The 22,954-nt window shown below is 33.8% G+C and overlaps 2 protein-coding genes and 1 pseudogene across 5 annotated transcripts; 1 reads left to right on the top strand and 2 right to left on the bottom strand.

The window, feature by feature from the left end:
* Window positions 1–1,742: 1,742 nt before the first annotated feature.
* Window positions 1,743–11,275, bottom strand: LOC126603446 (uncharacterized). The gene is made up of 11 exons (XM_050270296.1): window positions 10,809–11,275; window positions 10,613–10,712; window positions 9,335–9,406; window positions 9,039–9,111; window positions 8,380–8,849; window positions 6,875–8,257; window positions 6,722–6,751; window positions 3,683–3,735; window positions 3,120–3,199; window positions 2,936–3,013; window positions 1,743–1,941 (listed from the first exon to the last, which is right to left on the bottom strand). Exons 5-8 carry the CDS (start codon window positions 8,807–8,809, stop codon window positions 3,731–3,733), a joined length of 1,848 nt encoding a protein of 615 aa, XP_050126253.1. The 5' UTR covers window positions 8,810–8,849; window positions 9,039–9,111; window positions 9,335–9,406; window positions 10,613–10,712; window positions 10,809–11,275; the 3' UTR covers window positions 1,743–1,941; window positions 2,936–3,013; window positions 3,120–3,199; window positions 3,683–3,730.
* Window positions 11,276–13,174: 1,899 nt separating this feature from the next.
* On the bottom strand, window positions 13,175–16,231 carry LOC126603452 (NAC domain-containing protein 92-like). 4 transcript variants are annotated; one of them, XM_050270304.1, is made up of 4 exons: window positions 15,999–16,231; window positions 15,473–15,693; window positions 14,546–14,817; window positions 13,175–14,070 (listed from the first exon to the last, which is right to left on the bottom strand). In XM_050270304.1, exons 2-4 carry the CDS (start codon window positions 15,636–15,638, stop codon window positions 13,456–13,458), a joined length of 1,053 nt encoding a protein of 350 aa, XP_050126261.1. In that variant the 5' UTR covers window positions 15,639–15,693; window positions 15,999–16,231; the 3' UTR covers window positions 13,175–13,455. The 4 variants fall into 4 exon arrangements, with proteins under 4 accessions (XP_050126261.1, XP_050126259.1, XP_050126262.1 ...); XM_050270302.1 differs by having other exon boundaries at window positions 15,968–16,230; XM_050270305.1 differs by having other exon boundaries at window positions 13,175–14,067; window positions 15,968–16,228.
* Window positions 16,232–21,429: 5,198 nt separating this feature from the next.
* LOC126603455 (tRNA (guanine-N(7)-)-methyltransferase-like) lies at window positions 21,430–22,902 on the top strand (annotated as a pseudogene).
* The last annotated feature ends 52 nt before the right edge of the window (window positions 22,903–22,954 follow it).

Here is a 22,954-nt window from a genome sequence, read left to right as displayed (position 1 = left end):
AATCTTGATTGCCATGATTCTATCTCCTACCCTCTTGACATCTACAACATCTTGTACCAAGGTCTTGTCCACGATGATGCCAACACCGTTTCTCGTTCTATTTGTGCCCGAATACCAAAGTTTAAACCCTGAGTTTTCTAGATCCTTTGCCTTACTACCAACCCACTTAGTTTCTTGTAGGCACATAATATTTATCCTTCTCCTCACCATAACTTCCACTACTTCCATAGATTTTCCCGTTAAGGTTCCTATATTCCACGTTCCTAAACGCATTTTGCTCTCTTGAACTCTACCCTTCTGTCCTAGCTTCTTCACCCTCCCCCGTCTAATAGGATCAAAGTACTTCTTTTGTGTGTCCCGGGTAAAGTTGATAGGAGCATATGCTCCCAAACAACTTTGAGTGGAGTCGTTCGAAAAGAAGTTTCTATGGCCCCCTTGCTCATTTAACACTGCATCCGGGTGCCGATGGAGATGCAGCGACCCTTGCTCACTTATCACTGTGCTCAGGCCACACAGCGCGCCACTTACGGGTGACGCCCTAGCTTTAGCGCGATTTTGTTCTGGATTCATTTTCATAAGGATTCGACGTGATCATGGAGTGCCGGCTGTCGACTACCTGACGCCCTCCCCCTCCTCCTTTATCCGGGCTTGGGACCGGCCATGTAAGACATAGGCGGAGTTGTATTTAATATTAACTAAAGGTAGAAATAATATTGTTCTTGTTGATAAGTTAAACAGCTGACAAATAATTTTATCAAAGCAAATAAAAGATGGTGCTAGAATGGTGTACCTTGAAATGAATGATGACTGGAGGCAATGCTTTACACAAAAACTGGTTATGCTGTAAAATAACAGTAAGCAGGAATAAATTTGTATGCATCAAATTGTTTTCAGAACTGGAAAGTTAGGAATCAAACATTGTACGAAAGTAATAAGAAATATAAATCCAGGCTAACAATATGCTTTAGCATTTTTCTTTAGGAACCTCATATATCAGAAGTAATATTTAGCAAATAGTAATTGTATAGTTTCAGTCTTATCACTAATGTAATCATGTTGGTTTCTAATTGAAAATCTTATACTGATGCATCTTTGGAAAATTTTTTAATCTATAACTAAAGCATTGTTCAATCAAATTGAATAATAATATTGTTAATAGAAGGAGACGGCATAAAAAAAATGGATCAGATACGTTTAGTTCGCTGTTTCTGTACAGTACAGAGGTATAAGTTGCTTAGTTATTTTAATAATTCGGACAAACGATCATCATTTCCATTCTTCTTTCTCAGAAGAATCAATTGTTACAAATTTGTAGGTAAAGACTTTCATGGATTGGCTAAGTCGTAATACATGGCTAATGACTGTGCTGATCACTGAGGGGTTTAAAATGGATGTCTAAAAGTATAAACAAAAGATGTTCCCACCAAAGATATACTTGTCTCACATGTTTTAGCGAAATGAAAGAAGACTTTAGAAATAGAGGAATTGTTAAATGGATCCAATAACCAAGAAAATGATATATGGATAAATTTAACAATTTCTCTATTACCAAATGTTTTTTGGATGAATTAAGCCATGTGAACAGGGTAGATCTGTAACGGGAACGTCTTGGCTAATACTTTCAGATATTGAAGTAAACCCCTCAGCGATTAGGAAAGGGATTAGTCATGTATTCTAGACTAAGTCAAAAGAAGACAGTCATTATCTACATTGGTAACAGCCAATTCATCTGAGAAAAAATGTTAGTAAAGATTGAATGTAAATGTGAAATATTAAGTAAAAAAAGGGATTAAAGCTTGAATTATTGGTACATACCGTGAAGCCTTCAATTGTAATTTGGGTTACAGGGTGGGGAAGGATAAATTATAAACGTTAAGTAAATGCAGGCACTTATACCTCAATTGGATTTTCAAATTGATTTTCTTTTGGAAAAAGGTGAACCTACAAAAGTAAATGAAAAACGAATTAAAACTGAATTAACACTGATCAGAAAATTATAGATAAATAGCATTGTACATGTTTTTCAATCATAGCTTGAGATCAATCTCATTCGATAACTACATTTATAAAGCATACATAAGTTATAAAAATTAACAAAAGCATATTAAACTAATAACTAAGGACATAAAAATTTTAGATAAAACTCGAAGGCAAATAATCCAAGCTTCTTATTTCATATTAGGACTGCCACCCTACTGTTTATTGATTGAGCAAGCAGGAACACATTTCATCTAAAATTTTGTAAATTATGATATCAGTGGAGTCACAAATTTAATATAAAAAAATTCATAAATTAATATAACGACTGATAAAATTTTGTATTTTCTTTTCTTTCATTCTTTTATCAACCAAAGAAATCATGAATTGATCAAATAGAAAACAAAAACGATAATTCAAATTGATACCAAAACAGTAATCATTCCAAAACTGTATGAATCCAAACCTGTATCTGCCTATTTAATACTCAGATTATCACCAAACTGTTTTCTCAATGAGTATTAAGACTGGTGTAAGAATAAAATTTACACTGGACCAATATTATCACTACGTGTCCAGCAAACAGTAGACATAGAGCAACCTTAATAGTGTCTGAGTTTGTTTATCTTGTTAAAGAAAAGATAATTAGATATAAAATTATTGGATCATTTAGTTACAGAACAATTTAACACGGCATCAAAGAGGAATGAGTCAGCAATTAAGCATTTTGTATGAAACGGTGTGAAAACAGAACAAAAAAAGATAACAAATAACTAAAACCAATAATGAAATCAGTGTGCTTCAACATGACACACTATTCTACGGAGCCAGAGTAAAAAAAAATGAACAATTACACCAACCAAATTTTAGAGAAGTTAAAGAAACAAAGAAAAAAAGCCAAAGAATACCAAAAAAAAAAAAAAATCCAACACTTTATAAAGTAAGATAGTAACTTTACCTCCCTCCGACAATAGAAATCGATATTATAGCAGCTAGGTTTGTTAGGTGGCAGCGATGATTTCACTGCAAAAAAGAACTGGTAAAAAGAAACACAAAATTTTAGCAACAGGAACAACCAAAACCCAAAATCAAATAAGTCAAATTCAGTTTTTGATGATCATTGTGCAAAAAGAAAATCATACATCACTAACATGCAACAGCGATTGAGCAAACTGAGTTCAGTTGGGTTCAAAAACTTTGAAAGCAAAAGGAGCCTGATGACCTGCAATACACTCCACTCAATTAAGAAAAGCTGAAATACTCGTTTCATTAACCAAACAGATATGATCTTTGCCACACAAAACAAATTTGATACATCTATTTATATAAATTAGAGTTAACAGTTTCTTGTCTGGATTATCTCTGTAGTAATACTAAATTGTCCAAAAATTAGAACCAAACAGGGTGTTTGTTATTGATCTGCCATATACAACATAAGAAAGGCAATATTTGCACCACATAAAAAATAAGTTTTTAAATAAAAAAATGTAAAAGAAAAGCTTCAAACTATACACCTGAGTGATAAACTATTTCAAGGGTTGTGACAAAGCTAGAAAGAATATTCGAGAGCATTAAGAAAATGGTGCAATACATAAATAGTAATTATATACAGATGCAAATTGTTTTAACATATTATCAGATTGGAATAAAACAAAACAATTTTTAACATTGGCAAAATAAAATAAAGAGTAGCAACAAAAGTGACCTGATTTAAAGCATGTTTTCTATGTTGTCCTTGTACTGTTGACATTGTTTATTCTGCATGTACAAAAGACAAATAAGTATAACTATTCACAGTGAATTCAAAACTAAAAGTAAACATCATTTTATAGTTGTATGAATTGCACTGGATAAATATATTACCACTTGGATATGAAAAAATTAAATTAAAAATTTGATTGCAAATTTTGGAGAACATCTTTAAATACTATATTAGTAGTATAATTTTTTATATTGTTTTCTCCATCTGCTATTAAAATTTTTAGACCTTCTTTTGATGTCACTCTAGATAATGCAACATATAATTGACCATGAGTGAAAACTGGTTCCGGAAGATATAAACCAACACGTTTCAAAGATTGACCTTGACTTTTGTTAATAGTCATTGCATAACATGGTCTAATCGGGAATTGTCGCCTTTTAAAAATAAAATGCCACTTGCTCTCAGTTGCTGTAAGAGTGATTCTTGGTATGAAAACTTTGTAACCAGTATTATGTCCAGCAAGTATTTTGGCTTCAATAATTCTATGAAATAACTGAGTAATAATTAATCTAGTTCCATTACACAAACCCAAAGATTGATTCAAATTTCGTAATAACATAACTGGCATTCCTATTTTCAAAGTCAAGTTATGTGTAGGTAAACCATTGAAATCTAGTTTATTCAAAAATTCAATAGGATATGATGTCTCTAAATTTTCAATATTCCCGCTAGAAGAACATAAAGAATCATAACTCAGAAACACATGTTGTTCTCCAGGTAACAAATCAATTATATGATTGTTTATGTCTATAACAGTTGTATTTCGAGGTGTTATGATAGCACGCTCCCTTAAATAATCAAAATTGTTAAAAAGAACTTCAAAATTGGGATAAGTTGCAATAAAGATTGAAGAAATTGGATTTCCAGAAGAATGAATCAATAAATCTTCAGATATTCTAACCAAAGATGTGTCCTTATCGTCCAAATTATTTTCATTACTTATATCACTAATTTTTCCATCTCCTATTTGTAAAATCCACTTTGCGAAATCACTGATTTTTTTCTTTTCTTCAATGCTTATTCCATTTCTTGATAATCTCATATTCTCTTTTAAATGAAAAATTTTAAAATGTGACCACAAATAAGAACTATTTAAAGAAGCATTTATTATATCTTCTTTGGTTCCTCCAGGTATAACAGGTAATATTTGTCGAAAATCACCACCCAATAAAACAGGTTTACCACCAAAAGGAATATTTTCTGTACCATGTAAATGTGACAAAAGATCAAAAAGCGATTTATCCAAAGCTTCAAAACAATGTTTATGGTTCATAGGTGCTTCATCCCATATAATTAAATCTGTTTTTTCAATTAATGTAGCAAGATGTGTTTTCTTTTTTATTGCACAAATTGAAGACTCAGTAATAACCAAAGGTATTTTAAATCTGGAATGAGCTGTTCTACCACCTGGTAATAATAACGATGCTATTCCTGATGATGCAACTGCTAAAACGATTTTTCCTTCGGATCTAAGCCTACTTATGATAGCATCCCATAAAAAGGTTTTTCCTGTACCCCCATGACCATAGACAAAAAATAGGCCTTGCTTTTTGTTATTTACAGTGTCTATAACATAATCATATATATGTTTTTGATCTTGATTAAGTTGCAATTTTAAAATTGCGTGTTTTTTTGACAATTCTTCACAATCATAATTTAATTCTTCTCTTAAAAGTTTATTTTTAATTTCCAACATTCTATTTGCATCAGGCATAGGTAAATGATATTTGTCTAACGAAGTTGATGCATTATTAAAAAGCAATTCTAGTTCAAATAGGACATAATTTTTTAATTCATCTTGTGGTATAATCATATCTGGAATGCCAAAAGTTTTCCGTAAGTTGTATAAAATGTCATCATACATGTTTTTCCAATGATTATCAAAAAGAATTTGTGGACTTGCTACATCACAGAACAAAATTATTGTAACAAATAATTGCCTTAATTGAGCAGATGTAGCTACATTGACAGCATTTGATAAAGCTTCAATCCATTCTTTATCATCACCTAACAATCCCAATGATTGACACGCAGCTTGATATGAAACATGTACAATACCATTAACTGTTTTGATATCGTCAAAATTAAAAGCACCTTTTTTTAAATTTAAGAGCATTCTTAAATAATATAACTCACCAGATGCAGGATGTACATATGTTATTCTACCTATTGAACCTCTTTGTTTCCTTGGTTGCCAAATTTTTTTCCGTGTATCGTATAAAAATTTTGATGGAAACTGTGCATAAGTCAATGAACGTGCTTCATTATAAATTTTGTTAGCTTCAAACCAATTTGTTAACATTGTATGGTCAGAAGCATTCTGATTGATAATTGATTGCAATGATTGATCACCATTGAAAACAATATTTTGCTCTAATGGTAAATGTACTGGTAATCGCTCTACAGAAGGTTCTCTATGATGTATGGAATACTCAAACAATCTCCAAACAGCTTCATAAGGTGATATATATCTACAATTTAGATAAGTTAATATTTCATCATTTGGATGTTGTTGTAAGACTAACCGTGCTCTATCTGAACCTTTGGTTACATACTTGAACAAATATTTTATAAGCGTTGATTGACAACAAATTTCAACGTTTATATGAGCATTATATCTTAAAAGCAATTCAAGATTATAAGGAACCACAAAACTGTTATCAATTTTGACTCCATTTTTTATAACAAATTTTGTATCATCATCACGACGCCTATAAACAGGAAAATCATTGGGTTCAAAAACAGTTTCATTTTTAAATGGCTTAGGAAAGTTTTTGGAACATTTATTTTCCCTCATGCAAGAACAGTTTTGATTGAGATAACCACATGGACCATGAATCATAAATTGATTAACGATTTCATAAAGTTGAGGATTCACAAATTTGTTTGGCAACTCAGCTGAAATGATGGAATCTATATATGATGCAGTATAGCACTTAAAATTTGATTTCAACCATATTAACATATGAGAATGAGGCAAACCTCTTTTTTGAAACTCAATTGTACAAACATCTGTTTATAAAAAGAATCAAAACAAAACAAACAAAAACAGAAAAAATAAAAAGGTTAGGTTGATGTACAAAAAAATGTGAATAAGATAAAGATAATAACGAAAAATAAGTTTTTAGAACTTACTTGCTTCAACTTGACCGAAGGGCCTTCCAGACTTGATAAAATCAAGCATATCATTAAGTTTCATTTTAAATATTCTAGAAATTATATCAGGCCTGTCTTCAGGTTTGAAACCTGGTTTTTTTTCAAATTCTCTAATAATTTCTGGCCACTTTACATTGCAGGTAAATGTTATGAACAAATCAGGATGACCATATTCTCTACAAATTGCCATAGCATCTTGGTAATTGTTAATCATATATCTAGGACTTCCTGTATACGAAGCAGGCAACACAATTTTTTGTCCTAAATTGTTAGCATCGTTATCACCTCTTGACATTGCATCATATATTCCCTTGTAAATTTCACTTCTCAAATTTTTTTGATTTTGTTTAATGTAATATAATCTATCTTCTTCAAGTGTTGCATAAGAATCAACCAAATATTGTTGAAAAAGTCTACCTCCTTTTAACAATGTAGTTAAGCACATCTCTCTTTCTTGAATTTGATAAGCTATATAAGCTCTCATAGGTACTCTCTGACTTTTTGTTTTGGGGCCTTTATAATTTTCATTCCATTTTAAATCTGGCCTATACCCATCTTCACCATACGGAAAAAGAATAGGATACTGAAGAGCCATAAATTTTGGATTCAATTTTGTCACACGCTTTAATCCTTCGTTTTTACAGTCTATAATGATATCTCTATTAGAGTCAGACAAACCTATATCACCAACTATTAAACCGCCTATTTCATCACTTGCTGGTTGATCATATTGTTTGCTATCTCTTGGTTGCCTGCCTAATAAAGTCATTGTTAAATTTATGAGACCATCAATTTCAAATTTATCTCTAGCTGTTCGGAAAAATTTAACCAACTGATTGCATTCATCAAACATTTTGATCAACTCTTGAACAATTGATGAATCAAGGTTTCGATTGTTTCCTTGAGAATTAAAAGCTCTTAGACGATTTTGTACTTCATTATATGTATCATAAACATACAACTGAGCAAATTTTGGAGGCTCGTTATCAGTAGGCAAAAGAGATCCCATCAATTGACAAACTTGACCACTAATTTTAAAAATGTAAGGACTTGATCCGTCATTAATTGAGTGATCAATTTTTGCTCCCGTCGAAGTAAATGAGAACATAGAGTTGTAAGCTCTAATATTTTCTCGAAATGATAAACTCTTTTGACCTCCATTTGGATCAAGTAAGCAATTTAGAAAAGTCGGTGTTGGTTTTGGAGCTGGAAATATAATTTTTCCTTGTTGGCAACAAACAGTGAAAATTGGTTGATTTTTTTTCCTGCTTTGTTTAAGAGACTCTTTTAACCAAAAATATGCACCGCAGAAAACACATTTATAACTTTTATCACCCAAGTCCGCATAATCTTTCGTAACCCCTACAAAAAAACATATGCAGAGAAAAAAAAATGAAAGTCAAATATAATCACAATATGTAATTAACTAAATCTTAAAGTTAAAACCTAAAATAAAAAATTATTGTTCAAAATTTAAAACGTACCGTTTCTATTTTTTTGGAAAAAGGCTTGGCCCTTATTCATAGGAGTACAATTGTCAGCATCAGAGGTTTTTTCAACTGTGTTTTGATCATTATTTGAGAAACTAACAACGTTTTTCCCTTTTTGATCATCTCTGCACAATTTCTTTTTAAGAGGGGTCACATCTAGCATTTCACTTTCATTAACAGATGCAATGTCACAGTGGTCAGCAGAAGATCTGCTGGTGGAGCACTGATATTCAACCGACGAATTTTGAAGAACAAATGTGTTAGTTCTAGAGTAAACATCTTCAGAATTATGCATATGATTGATTCTACACACTTTTTTTGGCCGCTGATCAAGCTCAAACAGTGTATTATATTCGCTATTAGTGATGTTTTGGTTTCGCTTTGTAGCACCATTTGATTGACCATTTATAGACTTTTTAGACATGATGGAAACAAACTGTTTCACCTATTTGAAAAACAAACGACTGCAAAACAAATTTCAAGAAAAGAGCAATAAATAAAAAATTAATCAAGACATGAAATATGTGCAAAAGCAATATAGCTCAAATCAAATACAAACAGTAAACCAAACTTGATTTGAATTATAAAAAAATTAAACAAAAACTGTATAATTAAAGTTTCTATTAGATAATTCCAAAATTTAAATTACTTACTTTGAGTGCAAAGCGTCTTGGAAGCTAGAAACAAATAGCTCAAAAACCAGGATAGCTAACTGTTTTTCAAATCCTGTAAAAAAACAGAAAATCTTTGCTTATCTTTGGCTGCAAAAAGTTAATTGCATTTCATAAATACCATTGTACAACACATGAAATTCATAAAAAATAAAGCATGGTTTCTCTATTGCAACTTGCAAGCATAAGTATTAGAACTCAGATTGATTTGAACTGTAAAAAACGAAAAGCGCATATGTAAACTTTTCACAAATAATAGCGGGGGTTTGATTGGTTACCTTGAGGATAGAGTGCTTTGGAAACCAAGAATAAATAGCTTGAATTCCGTACTAACCAAGATTTTTCAAAGGCTGCAAAAAAATAAAAAAATCAGCCTTAGTCACATATTTGTATTCAAGACGACACCAAATTTGTATAAGCATTTTTACTCAGCACAAACATAAAAAAAAAGGTCGTACTCAGCACAAACATAATTAATTAAAAAAATATTAAGTGAATTAGATATAGAGAGCAGCAACAAAGTGGATACGCTTGGTTATCTTACTTAGCCAACCATTAAAAAGAATACAATTAACATGAAACTACCAAAGTAAATCCCAACAAATGAAAACGCTCGGCTAACCAAGCTTAATAAGCACTCATATAAATCTATTAATCACTATTATTGATTGTATATCTTTAACCTCATTTTCCATTGGCTCTTTACTTTTCCAATTTCTTTCACACCATAACCTCATTTACGACCAACGAATTCACATTTTAGAGAAAGACAGATCACATCTCATTCCATTTAATCCGGACAAAGCAAAGAGGCTTAAATATAAATGTTTAGTTGAAACTAAACGAATTGTACCCTTCAGTTTCATCATTCTTTGTCCAATTTATCACCTAAGCAATCCAATCAAAAAATCCAAAGAGAAAAGACTCCATAAATAATTACATATATATTACTTCATCTTTCAAAATTTACACCAATAATGCACACACGAAGCTCAAGTAACCACAGCAGTTTAAATCAGTTAGATTTATATACCTATCTATCAATTGGGGTAACAAAAGATGTGTGTTTCAAAGTCCAATTTAAGCACCCTATATCACTGTGCATCAATTGTCTCCCGGTTTGTTTTAAATCAAATGTAATGGACCGAAACCAAAAAAAAAAAAAGAAAACATCATTTACTATCTCTCTCTACAATTTAATCCACATGGTGTTATGCCAAATCTAGATCTCCACAGATGACTCAACCCTGTTACTTTAACACGACACACTGTCGACGAATACAGTCCCATACCCGCTGCAGGCACACTGCAAAGACACATAAGGAAAAAAAAACAAACTTTATATTTGGGGCACAAACTATTCGTCCAGTTCATGGACATGATGGTTTCTGCTTTTATTTGAGCCATGTTACCACGGCACAACCTCCCTTATCACAAAGCTGTTAAAACATCAGGAATAATGGAATTAAAACATGCATTAATCGATTAGTTCCCTGCTTCATTTAAATAGGAAATCCATATACAATTAGGAAGGAACGAAAGCAGGGAATACATACCCAAACCAACAGTAGCCTTCAAGCTCCTTTTAAATCTCAGATTTATCAGCGGAGTAAACCAAATGCAAAATCCGCTCTTAGCCAACAAAGCCTCGACAAACTGCCACAACTCAGCATAAAATCAAATTGTTAGGGTTTCGTTCAAATCAATGCAAATTCGAAATAACAACTCTCATATAAGGGTTGCAGAACTTACCTGAGTTAAATAATTTTTTTTTTACTATAATCTGAACAAAGATCGCACCCAGACCGCACCAAAAATTGGTCGGAAAGCCGGTGACAATTGGGGAGAAACGATTTACAGAGATGCAGAACTTGTCTCTAAACAGAGAACCCAAACAAACTCCCCAAAAAAAAAGAACACGACGATCTTTGCGATGAATATTTTGCAAAACGAAAAGCACAGGATTACAGACGAAAGGAAGGCGAGACGAAGATGGAGAGAAGCAGAGATTGCCGACACACAAAAGGCAAAGCAAATGGTAAACCAACGAAAACCTATTCGACGCATAAACTGAACGATGACAGACGCGTGGCCATGAGGGCCAAAGCAGACTTTTCACTGCACAAAATAGCAAAAGACAACAGCAAGCAAAGAAGAATCCGAGGGCAGTTTCGCCCTTTCACTGCTGGTGAACAGTGTCGGGGGAAACTGAGTTTTAGTATATATGATTTTAGGATCAATTGATATGTTTATAAAATAAGATGTTAAATTTAATTTAAGATGAGTCCCATTGGAATTGGAAAGGAAAAAGAGAACTCTTGTTTTTAACTATTGGTGAATAAAATTTAAAAGTTTTTTTTTTTTGTAAATTAAAAGAATCATAATACTAAGTTTACCACACAAAAAGAAGTATAATACTAAATTATATAGAAAGATAGAAGAGTGAGGGTAGGCCAAGGCCTATGCTGGGCTATAGTTCCTCGGCCTATGTTGATGAAATTATTGATTTTGGGTTTCAAAATGAAAGAAAAATCAGCTTGCAGGTCGTACTTTAAGTACTATTTTAGGATCCACTTGAATTTTGACTAAGGATTGATTTGGAAAATATTTTATCAAAAGCGTTTTCAGTCATTTTAAAAGTATTTCCAAACGAGTCGTTAGTGTTTGAAGAATAGGGGACAAAATTGTTCAAGTCCACGTGTATAGAGATGAACTGTGAAAATAAATGCAAAATACATTAATCAATGCATGTTATAGCATGTCCATCAAACTACTCCCTTAAGCAAAATTATTTGTATTCCCATATTAGAATACATAGATTGGTTACATCCACTGATAGAGCCAATGAAGGTTCATTGAAAAGTATTATATTTTGATTCTTTGACCGTATCTTCAGATATATAACTCATGAATGAAATTTCCCATTTGGTTTTTTTTACTCTGTTGTGTCAATGTCAATGATTATCTAATCACCAACCCTAATTATACATTTTAAGTCTAATCATGTCATATTAAAAATGTAGAAGTTAATATACATAATACATTTAAAATTGTCTTCAATGAGTTTTCAAAGTATGATTTTATGTTAGGGAAATTTTATTCAGACCCATTTATTCTTTTTTTATACCCAACTTATAGTTTTTAATCTTGAAATTCCGAATCTGCCCAACAATTTTCTTTCTACACCCATAATGAAAAAGAACAAAAATATAAAATATAAAATTCCAGCACTAGAAATCCAGGGCCATGCCATCACTCCAAACCCTAACCACCCCCAATTTCTACCCCTCCCCAACCCCACACCACCATCTTCTTATCGCCCACAATGAAACCCCCAAAGATCTTAGCCATCAATGTCCCTTTCCCGACCTTTCGCCGGCCACACAATAGCTCCCTCTTCCATGCAATCCTTCTAACATGTCCAAATTATGCCAAAATTGTCGACATGTCGAATCTAATTGTGTTGGACCATATGTTAATAATACCATTAATTTTTCCAAAAAAAGAAAAAAAATATATTGACATGTTTCTTTTGGGTTTTTTAATTGGGGGTTGTTGGGAATAATGTTATAATTTCCAAATTGTTGTGGGTGGTAAGGGAGGTGGCGGTGGGGAGTTGGGGACGTTAGAAAATGGGTGGTTGAGGTTTGAAGAGATAGGGTGGCGGGAGTTGCCTATTGCTAAATTATTATTATTTTCTTTTTGTTCTTGTTGGGTGTAGAAAGAGAATTATTGGGCACATTTGAATTTTCAAAATAAAAAATAATAAGTTGGGTGTAGAAAGAGGATAAATGAGTCTAAATAGAATTTCCCTTTATGTTATTATATAAGTTTTCATAATTTTATTTCATTTTTCACTTTAAGCTTATCGATATTTAAGGTTCATCTCATGGTAGAATTTCTGGTTGCACCACTAGTTACATCACATGACGTTATTTTAGTAGAATATGGACACGACCCAATGATCACTACTTCTCTTTCTACGTGCATAATTGTAACACAGATTTGGGTACTTGTGAATTATATGTTGAAAAATAATCGTAGCATCGATTTGAGTAATTGTGAATCATGTTGAAATGTAATAATAAGCAACTCAAAAAAGGGATGTCAAATGTGTGTTAAGGCAAAACCAACTTTATAATTAAGCTTAATAATTGTTGAAAGACATTAAAATGACGGAAGTAGATTGAACAAGATGAAACGTTTCTGAACGAGAGTAGCCACTTGACTCTAATTCATAGGACTATAGTTGCTGGGTTCATAGTTCTTGATTACCCTAACTGGGAAGGACATGTAAATCGATTTTATACCTAAAGCATAACAATAACTAATAATAATCAAGCTTGTCGCTAACTTAATTGGCCTTGAGAATATTAGATAGTTGATACTCTTAAGTACCCTAATAGGGAGGCCAGTAGTTATCAAGATCAACACAAGGCTCCATGTTCATAAACCTGTTTCCACTCCCACCATTTGCGTTGTTGTTGTTCATGTCTATTGTTCCATATCCACCTTGATGATCTGGACCGTTCATCATGGCGGTATTAGTAACATCTTGCACTTGAGGATGATGATTCATAGATGGAGGGCCTTGATGATGCAGATGTGGTGGTGGCATTGTCCTCAACATAGGCTGTGATGCTGGGCCACCAAGATTCAAGTTCAACCCAGATATTGTAAACCCTCCTCCTCCTCCAACACCACCACCTCCTCCACCAATTGGGTAATTGAACTGGGGTTGGATTGGTAGGTTAACAGTGCTACTTGATGATCCGCCGCCGCCTCCGCCGCCTCTTAAGACTCTTGAAATCTCTGCCATCTCAGCGCTAGTCATGTAATTTCTGCCATAGGGGAACTGATGGTGGTTTGGATCACCTAGCTGCATTAGGGGTGATGGTACCATACTTGGACCTATTTCTAGGTTGTAGGGATTGGCCGCTCTTGATTGGTTCGTTGGGTACTTTTTTATACCTGCACTCTTTTGGAAGACTCGACAAATCACCCACTCATCCTGCTAGTACAACATTAATTTAGTCAAATCAGTTAATTATTCATTATTTGATCCATAATATCAAATCTATATTCATGGAATAATATAGAGTGGAAGACATAAATCACAGGGGGCAAGAATATCTATATTATTTTACTTTCGATATATATGGACTATGGACGGTATGTCGTCTACGAACATCGTTTCACAAATCTTGCATGGAATCATGCTGTATATAAATGAAACTTGTGCTCAACTCAATGTGTTCATGTATTCACAAGTTTATCTCAGAGAGAGAGAGAGAGAGAGAGAGAGAGAGAGAGAGAAAGATTGGAAGTGTAATTTCAGTTTCACAAGTTCATCAGCCCTAGTCCTATTAATATCAAAGGTGATTTCCACTAATTATAAGATTACTTAAAATGGAACTTAAAACTAGTTGTTTTAGATCCTTAATTCAAATTCATACTTAGATGTTATTAATCAATTTAATTAGGTATACCTTGGATGTTCTAAAGCCGGATTTAGAATGAATCCGATATTCGTGCATGACCCAGTTGGATTTTTCGCCACGAGGAGCTCGGCCTCTGTAGAAAACAAGGGTCTTTTTCATCCCAGCTAGCTCAGATGTGACACTGTTGAAGATCTCCTTGTCTTTTCCTGTGGTCTTCCAGTAACCTATGTTTGTTGCTCGGTTTGTTCTCACTCCCGTTGGGTACTTTCGATCTCGTAGGCTGAAAAAGTACCACTCCTTTTCTCCCATTTTCGCTTTTGCTACAATATTTGATCCAAGAAATACAATTGTTCATCAACACTACTAAATTAGACAAGAAGCTAATTTGTCTATGCAAGCTGGTGAGAATATTGATATATGTGTGTGTGTGTATATATGGGAAATTTTTTAATTATTTTCCATTATCAATGCTACAAGAAATGTTTTCAGAACAATATATCTTGTGAGTACAACTAATTTGAAGAATATATACTTCTGATCGAAGAAGAGTATATACGATGAAACATGTAATGTTCATATGCAAAGTTCACATGAGTTAAATACATTTTATGAAATACTTGGTCTCAATTAAAAATTAATTAATAATATCAATAAGCAAAAGAAATTAAATCCAACAAAGAGCCGAGAAAAGTAAGCAAGATTTACCCACTAGCTACTGCTCTTAATGCTATTTCTCTGTACAAATCCGAATCCCCCCCTTCCCGCCCCCTCAGATCATATTATACGTATAAAACTAATAAAGATCTGATGATCGGTGAAAATATTTGGGGTTCTTTTAAAGGGTATATATATGTAAAGAACAAGCTGATTGCAAAAACTACAAAACTATGGATATATAGAAATAGATCAAATTTGTGCATGTGACGGATGACCTGAAAACAAGGGTTAGATTGGAAAAACTATATATATGTGTACCAGGAAGTTCCCAGGGTTCGCATTTGTTGAGATCAACATCGGCGATCGCCCTTCCAGTAAAAGTGGCATCATTTATCTTGTTCATGAGATAGAAGGTGATAAGTTCTTCATCCGTAGGATGAAATCTGAACCCTGGTGGCAATTCCTCCTTTGGCTCTGCTGTCATGATGTGATGATCTTTCAAATTTCCTTTTTAGGGTTTTGCCCGGCTTGTCTGGCTTCTGCATATATGACAAAGATAATCATATGAGATCGATCGATCGATCAAGAATACAACTTGAATTACTCAATTTGAAACTTGCTAAGTTTGAAAAGCTATCTAACTTTTCTTCATCTCCTAAAAATACTCAACAACATAAACCCTAGATGGGTACTGAAGACTTGTAGGTGCCAGTTAATTAATTAGCTAGCTCTTACAAAACCAAAAGAAAAAAAGAAAAGAAAAAGAAACTAGCTATCTTCCTTGCATATATGGAGAGCGATATGTGTTCATACATATTGATTAGGTCTTGACACTTTTCAAAACCTTTTTGTTTTGGGGATAAAATAATATCAAGAGATCCGATGCACGAGGGGTTACGATGGATGAGTGATGAAGGTGCAAGAGAGATCTTGAGACGTTGAGCCTAGCTAGGGCTTTTCTTGCTCAGCATGCACAAGAAATTTTGGAATTTAAACTTTCTAGTAGCTGGGGTGTGAAGAAAAGTAATTGGGGGCAAACTCTGTGTGAAGGTGAAGTTCCCACCTACTATGGGTCTTGAGATACAAGGTTTTACAGCTTTTAATATTATCAAAGATCATGGACGAAATCCTTGTTTTGGGATTATTGCATTATAGTCTACCTGCACTCATGAAATGTGAATTGACAGAAATGACCTTTGTAATTGATGGCCCCGTGCGCATTCATTTTTGTTGGTTTTCAAGTATACATCCTACAGTTACTGAAGCTGGGATCTTCCTTTTTGGTTATATATACGAGAAGTTTGAATTTGATTTTACAACTATATTCTTAGATATTTTTGGAAATTTTTTTTAGCTCAGATTGTGTGATATCACGAATACGTACGTACTTGCATGTACAGTACATACTGAAGGTTGGAGGGTTATTTTTGTAACTGTGATTGGATTGAAGCTTAGACGAAGAAGTTGAATAAGTGAATATATATATATGTATGTATGTATGTATGTATGTATATGCAGTGCAGTAAGATGCAAATGATAACAGATTAAATTATAATTATAAGTTACAGAGACTTGCTACATGCAAATAAGACAAATCATGCTGAATACCATTGTATACATATCCAATGCTTCACGTAAACTCTGTTCAAATTCAGACAGAAGCAGCCAGCGTGATGGCTAGGTCATATTTAGACAGAGGGGTCGAATTTATGCCCTTCTATTTGAGTATAATTTGCTTTCACTAACTAGGGCATGGCATGTATCACTAAGTCGTCCCATGACGACTAAATATGAGTTCAGACGTAATTGCTAAATTTTGTTTACAAAATGATGTGATAGTTGTATGTTTGATCGATGATTTATTCAGTTTTTTGATCAATTTTTATCTCATTAATTAATTTGTTTTTAATATATAAGATGCTAACATGTACGTACAAACCATAACAGAGGCGTCTACCCGAATTGGAAGGACTCGGAGAGTCACATGCTTGAAGAGTACTGAAAAATAGGAGAGGAATAGGGTTTGGGGCACAAACCAGACACAACCCCCTGGATTCCCTTGCCCTCGGTTCCTTGTGTTTTGGCTCTTTTATGTTAATTTATATCCATAATTCTAATTAGTACTCGTACAATATGCTTCTTTAGCAGAAAAAGTTAGTACAAATCAATATATATCGTCTCGGAGAACGTACGGCCGGAACCCCCGTCTCATGGCACCACCCTAAAATGTTCTCATCCTTATTTTGTCGAATAGCAATTTGGTTAGACCAGCTCAAATCTTTTATTTATTCCTAGAAGGCTACCTATAGCTTTTCATGTCCAAAATATATTCATGCATATGTACGGATGATGTATATTGAGCTCATTATCCTCAACCAAATATGTACAATCATATCTGCAAATAAGTAATTATGATGTTAATTATGCCTGAACCAAGATAAATATTAAATACTTCCACGATGCATGATGCAATGCAGAATATATGAATTGACTATTACAATTCTTCGATAATTGACATTTACCCTATAATTATTGATCTCAACTCAAGTGATCTTTAGAATGTATGTGCATTATCACTGAAGAAAACCCATCAATAATAATTACAACTTGGATCCCTTTCTTTCTATGTTTTGGCTTCTTGCTTGACAATTTATCATGGGTGGTACTTTCTTGTTTGACAATAGCAAAGGGTCCGTCTTGTGGTTGCTAATAGACAAGAAGTCGTAGAAAGAGCAACTAATATACTTGTCCAACACCAGGATAGTAATATATGATATCCTTTTATACGTTATACATACATACATACATACATACATACATACATATATATATATATAACCCTAAACCCTATACATATCCTTCATGCCCTTCAAGTGCTTAATATAACAAACCAATATGCTTGTGGAGAGGCCCTGTAGATGAAAGTGTTTGGCAGAAAGGAAAGTGAGAGAAAGCAAGAGAAATGCTTCTGCAGTGGTATATACTTACATGAAATTGAATCTATGTACTATCACCTTTTAACCAGTCCTATATAACAAATTCTTAATTTTATTTGATTTTCTTTTCCAATCACCCAATATGTCGGTCAATCGCCCATAATATCCTCGTAAATTATTAGCAAGTTGTGATCTGTACAGCACTGGATGGAAGAACAGGTGAGTTTGATCAAGAGCCATATACCAATTTGATATTTGAAGTGTCTGTCAAGTAATCAAGAGAGAGATGTGATGGATTACTACTACATACATATTGTGCTTAATTAAATTCTCGTAAACCTGATGGACCGAAATGCTCAATAATTCTGTTCTAACCTCTCAATCTTTCCATAATCATAACTAACCTCATCACTAAAATACAGAAGAGTTAAATTTACAATTGTGAAATGTTCCATAGATTAGGACACTTTACAGATTACAAAGGAAGACTTGGGCACTTTCAACCTCGCTTCATGGTAGTCCAATTTTGGGACAATTTTATCATAATCTGTGTCAAAGAAGATTAGCCAGGATGATGATCAAAGTAGTTGTTGGAAGTTTGTCAGTGTAACTATCAACATATATGGTAGGCAAAGACAAATTGATTAGCAGAGACGATTACCATCTGTCATCCCCTTTCCAAGATTATAAAACTGTTTTAAGGAGTTTTAATTTTGTTGAAACATTTAATTATTTAAGTCTATATCCATGGAAGTTTTATATTTATCCAAACTAATTTATCTGCTACGTACGTACTCAGATTAAAATTAAGAGATATATTTGATTATGTAATATGTTAGTTTGATCATGTAATATGTTAGCTTGCTAGGGTTTTGGATGACTACATTAATTAAGCTACTAGTCAGAGTAGCTTTCACAACTAACATGATTAAAATCACAGCTTTTGTATCAATAAAAAATATCACACATTTTTATTCAATAAATTGGGGATGTGAATGAATGATTATGCTTTTGTTATTTACTCTGTTGTTTCTCTGGTAATCACATAAATATTTATTCAAGGAACAAGTCATCTAGTTATGTAACCAATTATCATATTATATATGTACCAAAGCTAAAAGATTTATTTAAGTTTGCGTGCATCTACAAATAACGTAAAAAAAATATAAATCGAGCGACTTGATAGATACATGATTAATTGTAGGATGCGTGTTTGATCAAATTTAACGCTCAACGATTTACTTTTGAAAATTGAAATTTTGAGACGACTTTGTCGACTTTGATAACATTAAAGTAGTAGTTGATAGGTTTATATCAAAGAAGACACTCTAGAACGATGAAGCCCTACCCCTAAGCCAGTCTCACAATGTTCATGTCTGACATGCTACTTGTCAAACACTTCGAAATAAAATACCAGGCTGCTGTAAATCTCACTTGCATGTGTTTGCATTCTTCCTGCAGTGTACAAAATAATTAAGCAAACTTTTAAATTAATTATTCGGTATAAATAGATTTAAGTTGTTGGGGATGGAAAGGGTACAAGAAAGATCACGAAGACAGCATAAGGGTGAGATAATATTGTTCCCAAAAGGGATGCAAATTTTCAAAAGAGTAGTTGCATGTAAAGATTTCATGAAGCTATCTAGCCAATGTTTTATATGCAGATTAAGGGGGAATCCAGATTAATGGCTCATAAATGACTGAAAGGCTTTTGCGGTGAAACTATTTTTGTAACCAATCCTTAGTAAAAAATTCAAGTGAATCCTAAAACAGTACTTCAAGTGTTTTTAGAACTAAAAACATTCTCTCTAAAAGCACTACTTTCAATTATTTTAAAAGGATTTCCAAACGAGAGCTAAGTCTATAATTATGATCCTTGTTACAGTTAATAGATAGTTTTGTGAACAGTACTGTCCTTACTTAATCATGTGCTTGATTATACGTGCGTATGTACGTAAGTTAGATGTAATGGTTAATTTTATTGGCATTTCTTGTTCAAAATATGTCAACACAGGATGCTTATTGGTCAAGTTAGGTGAGAATTAGACCTTAATTAGAAACTCGAGCCATGCATGCAGACAGACCCATCAATTTGCTATATTAAGACTTTGTACCCACAGCAAGCTAACTATGGCGAGAAACATTAAAGGACACGTTTTGCCTGATTTCTGTTGAGAACTGAGATTGTGTTTTACTAAATTTAGATATCCTGTTACATATAAACATGCGTATAATTACGACAAGAACACATACGATGGGATGTAAAAATATTTACATACGACGGGCAGTAAATTGCTTCTGCCTGCATATACAGAGGTGTCGAGAGTTAGTTATATACACTTGGCAATATATGAAGAGATCTAATTAATATCTTGAAAAAGAAGTACAAGGAAAACTCAGATCAAAGTTTGTTCAAGGCACGAGTCGATCATTAGATATCGTCATTCTGTGATCTTGATATACTAGACTCTTATTAGCATGCGTCAATGCACTAAATTACATTAGGGTAAATGGAGACTAAATTTGCAAACTAAATGATGTGTCATCAATAAGAAATGAACACGTTTATTAATGCTTAAGTAATAATCAAATCATGAGTTTCCATGCCATTTTTTTACAATTTTGTCTACAAATCTGGTCTTTCTAGCATTACCCATTACACTAAATTCTGTTGAATCAGATCTTTGTAATATAGTGGATTTTTTTTCTAGAACAACTTCATATTTGAAGTTTGACTTTGGAGTACCAGATGGTTTCGGCAATTTTAGAGCTAAGAATTTGGGGCTTGAATTTTTCTTTCTTAACTAAATATTTTAGTCTTTACAATGGGCTTGCAGCGAAGTGATTAAAGAACATTACTTCGACACCGGCGATATATTGTTCGATTCTTGCACATAACGTCATGTGTTCGATTTCTCCACCACCAATATTATAAAAAAAAACAATAAAATTAATTGGATAATTACTTTAAGGATATTGAAGAGAAATGCATTCCACGTGTTTAGTGATTATTTAAGTGATTTTATGAAAAACCATTTCTCAATGCTTCTTTTCATTAGTGATTTTGTCCCTCCTCATTAATTATTTTTATATGAGCTATTCGACACACAAAAATAACGTACTTGTATGTAAGATTTACAGGTATTACAGAGTGCGCCAACAAAATGTGAAAATTTTGTGTGCCAGAAGAGCGTCACCTCGAAAAATAACTGGGTCATCGGCCATTAAGTCGTGGCCCGTGGACCTCGTGGCACATTTTTATTTACTTGTATCAAAATGGGCTTGGATATATTAACCCTGAAGAAATTGGGCTAATTGAGTCAACCCGCATACACCAGAGCCCAAACCTAAACGAGAGCCCAACCTTAGTCTCTCCTTTTCGTTTCTCTCCGACCTGTCTGGCTCTGTAAATTAATTCCAGTTGCTCAGTACTTTCCCTCCCGGCCTCCGACACTCTGTAGCAGAGCTCCTCCATCTTCCAAAAAGCTTCAAATTTTGTTCCCAGGTCTGTGTTTCTTCTCTTTGAACCTTCCTTCTCTGGTTTTCCATTGTTGTGTGGTTGTACGGCCATCTGAGGCTTCTTCTGAACAATTCAAATGATTTAATTTTGTTTTCTATTGATTTTTTAGTCTGTGGTAAACATTCATCTTCTTCGTTTTGTTGAAATTGGTACGTGTTACATACGCCCACCACCTGTTTGCTGTAATGCCGCTATGAAATTGTTTTCGAATTTATGCACCAATAAATTATTTGGAATTTAAGAGAAGCGGAAAAAGTCAGATATCCGAAACAACCCTCTTTCCTTACAATTTGGTTTGTCTAGTTAGAATCCAAGGAATACAGATTTCGTTAATGGTTCATACATTGCTTGCAGTTTGGCATTTTATGATTCCCATGTCAACTGGCCTGCCTCGGAAGCGCTTCTACCGAGAAAGAGCACACAGCAACCCTCTCAGTGACTCCCACTTTCCAGTACCTGTCTCCCCGCGTCACGTAGATTATTCTCTTCATTACCAGCAATACTTACCCTCATTTGATCAAGTTGATAGCTGTAAGAAGGTTCAGTTTGCAGATATCGGTTGTGGTTTTGGGGGGCTTCTGATAAGTCTGTCAACCCTTTTCCCCGAGACTTTGATGATCGGAATGGAGCTTAGGGATAAGGTGACAGAGTACGTGAAGGAAAGGATCTTGGCATTAAGGGTGACAAATCCGGGTCAATACCAAAATGTCTCAGTCGTTCGGACTAATTCCATGTAATACATTCCAAACTACTTTGAGAAGGGGCAGCTTTCAAAGATGTTTTTCCTGTTCCCGGATCCTCACTTCAAAGAGAAAAATCATCGGCGTAGAGTGATCAGTCCTTTCTTGCTGGACGAGTATGCTTATGTTCTAGAAGGCGGTGGGATCATATACACAATTACGGATGTTGAGGAACTCGGAGACTGGATGAAGACTTGCTTGGAGAATCACCCCATGTTTGAAGCTCTCACCGACGAAGAGCTCAAAGCAGATCCAGTTACGAAGCTCTTGAGTTCTGCAACGGAGGAAGGACAGAAGGTTGACAGAAATGGGGGACAGACTTTCCGAGCGGTTTACAGACGCATTGCGCCATCTCTATGACTCGGGGTGTTTTATCTTAGTCGACAGATGGATTGATTAACTGAAAAATACTAGTGGATTATTCTTTCTTTTGAAGGAGTTTTCTAACTACTCTTGAGAAGATCATCTGGTTTTTGAAATCTTTTATTTACAATTTTTTGTTGAACTTATATTTTACAAAGAAGCACGTCATTATTCATGCTATTTAAGAAAGCAATTTTGCAACATGCACTCCCGCAATGTGTCGGTCATAATAATTTCGTTA

This window comes from Malus sylvestris, chromosome 15 (genome assembly GCF_916048215.2).
Source record: "Malus sylvestris chromosome 15, drMalSylv7.2, whole genome shotgun sequence".
In the NCBI taxonomy this organism is placed as follows: domain Eukaryota; kingdom Viridiplantae; phylum Streptophyta; class Magnoliopsida; order Rosales; family Rosaceae; genus Malus; species Malus sylvestris.
This window is presented reverse-complemented; position numbering and strand designations above follow the sequence as displayed.

Bases quoted from the DNA above. Each gene is read 5' to 3' on its own strand.
- LOC126603446 (XM_050270296.1), bottom strand. From the start codon at position 8,809: ATGTCTAAAAAGTCTATAAATGGTCAATCAAATGGTGCTACAAAGCGA. The intron at 8,258-8,379 runs GTACGTTTTAAA...GTTTTTTTGTAG, and splicing joins TTTCCAAAAAAATAGAAACG to GGGTTACGAAAGATTATGCG. The intron at 6,752-6,874 runs GTAAGTTCTAAA...TTTTATAAACAG, and splicing joins CTTCGGTCAAGTTGAAGCAA to ATGTTTGTACAATTGAGTTT.
- LOC126603452 (XM_050270304.1), bottom strand. From the start codon at position 15,638: ATGACAGCAGAGCCAAAGGAGGAATTGCCACCAGGGTTCAGATTTCAT. The intron at 14,818-15,472 runs GTACACATATAT...CAAATATTGTAG, and splicing joins CGAACCCTGGGAACTTCCTG to CAAAAGCGAAAATGGGAGAA. The intron at 14,071-14,545 runs GTATACCTAATT...ATGTTGTACTAG, and splicing joins CCGGCTTTAGAACATCCAAG to CAGGATGAGTGGGTGATTTG.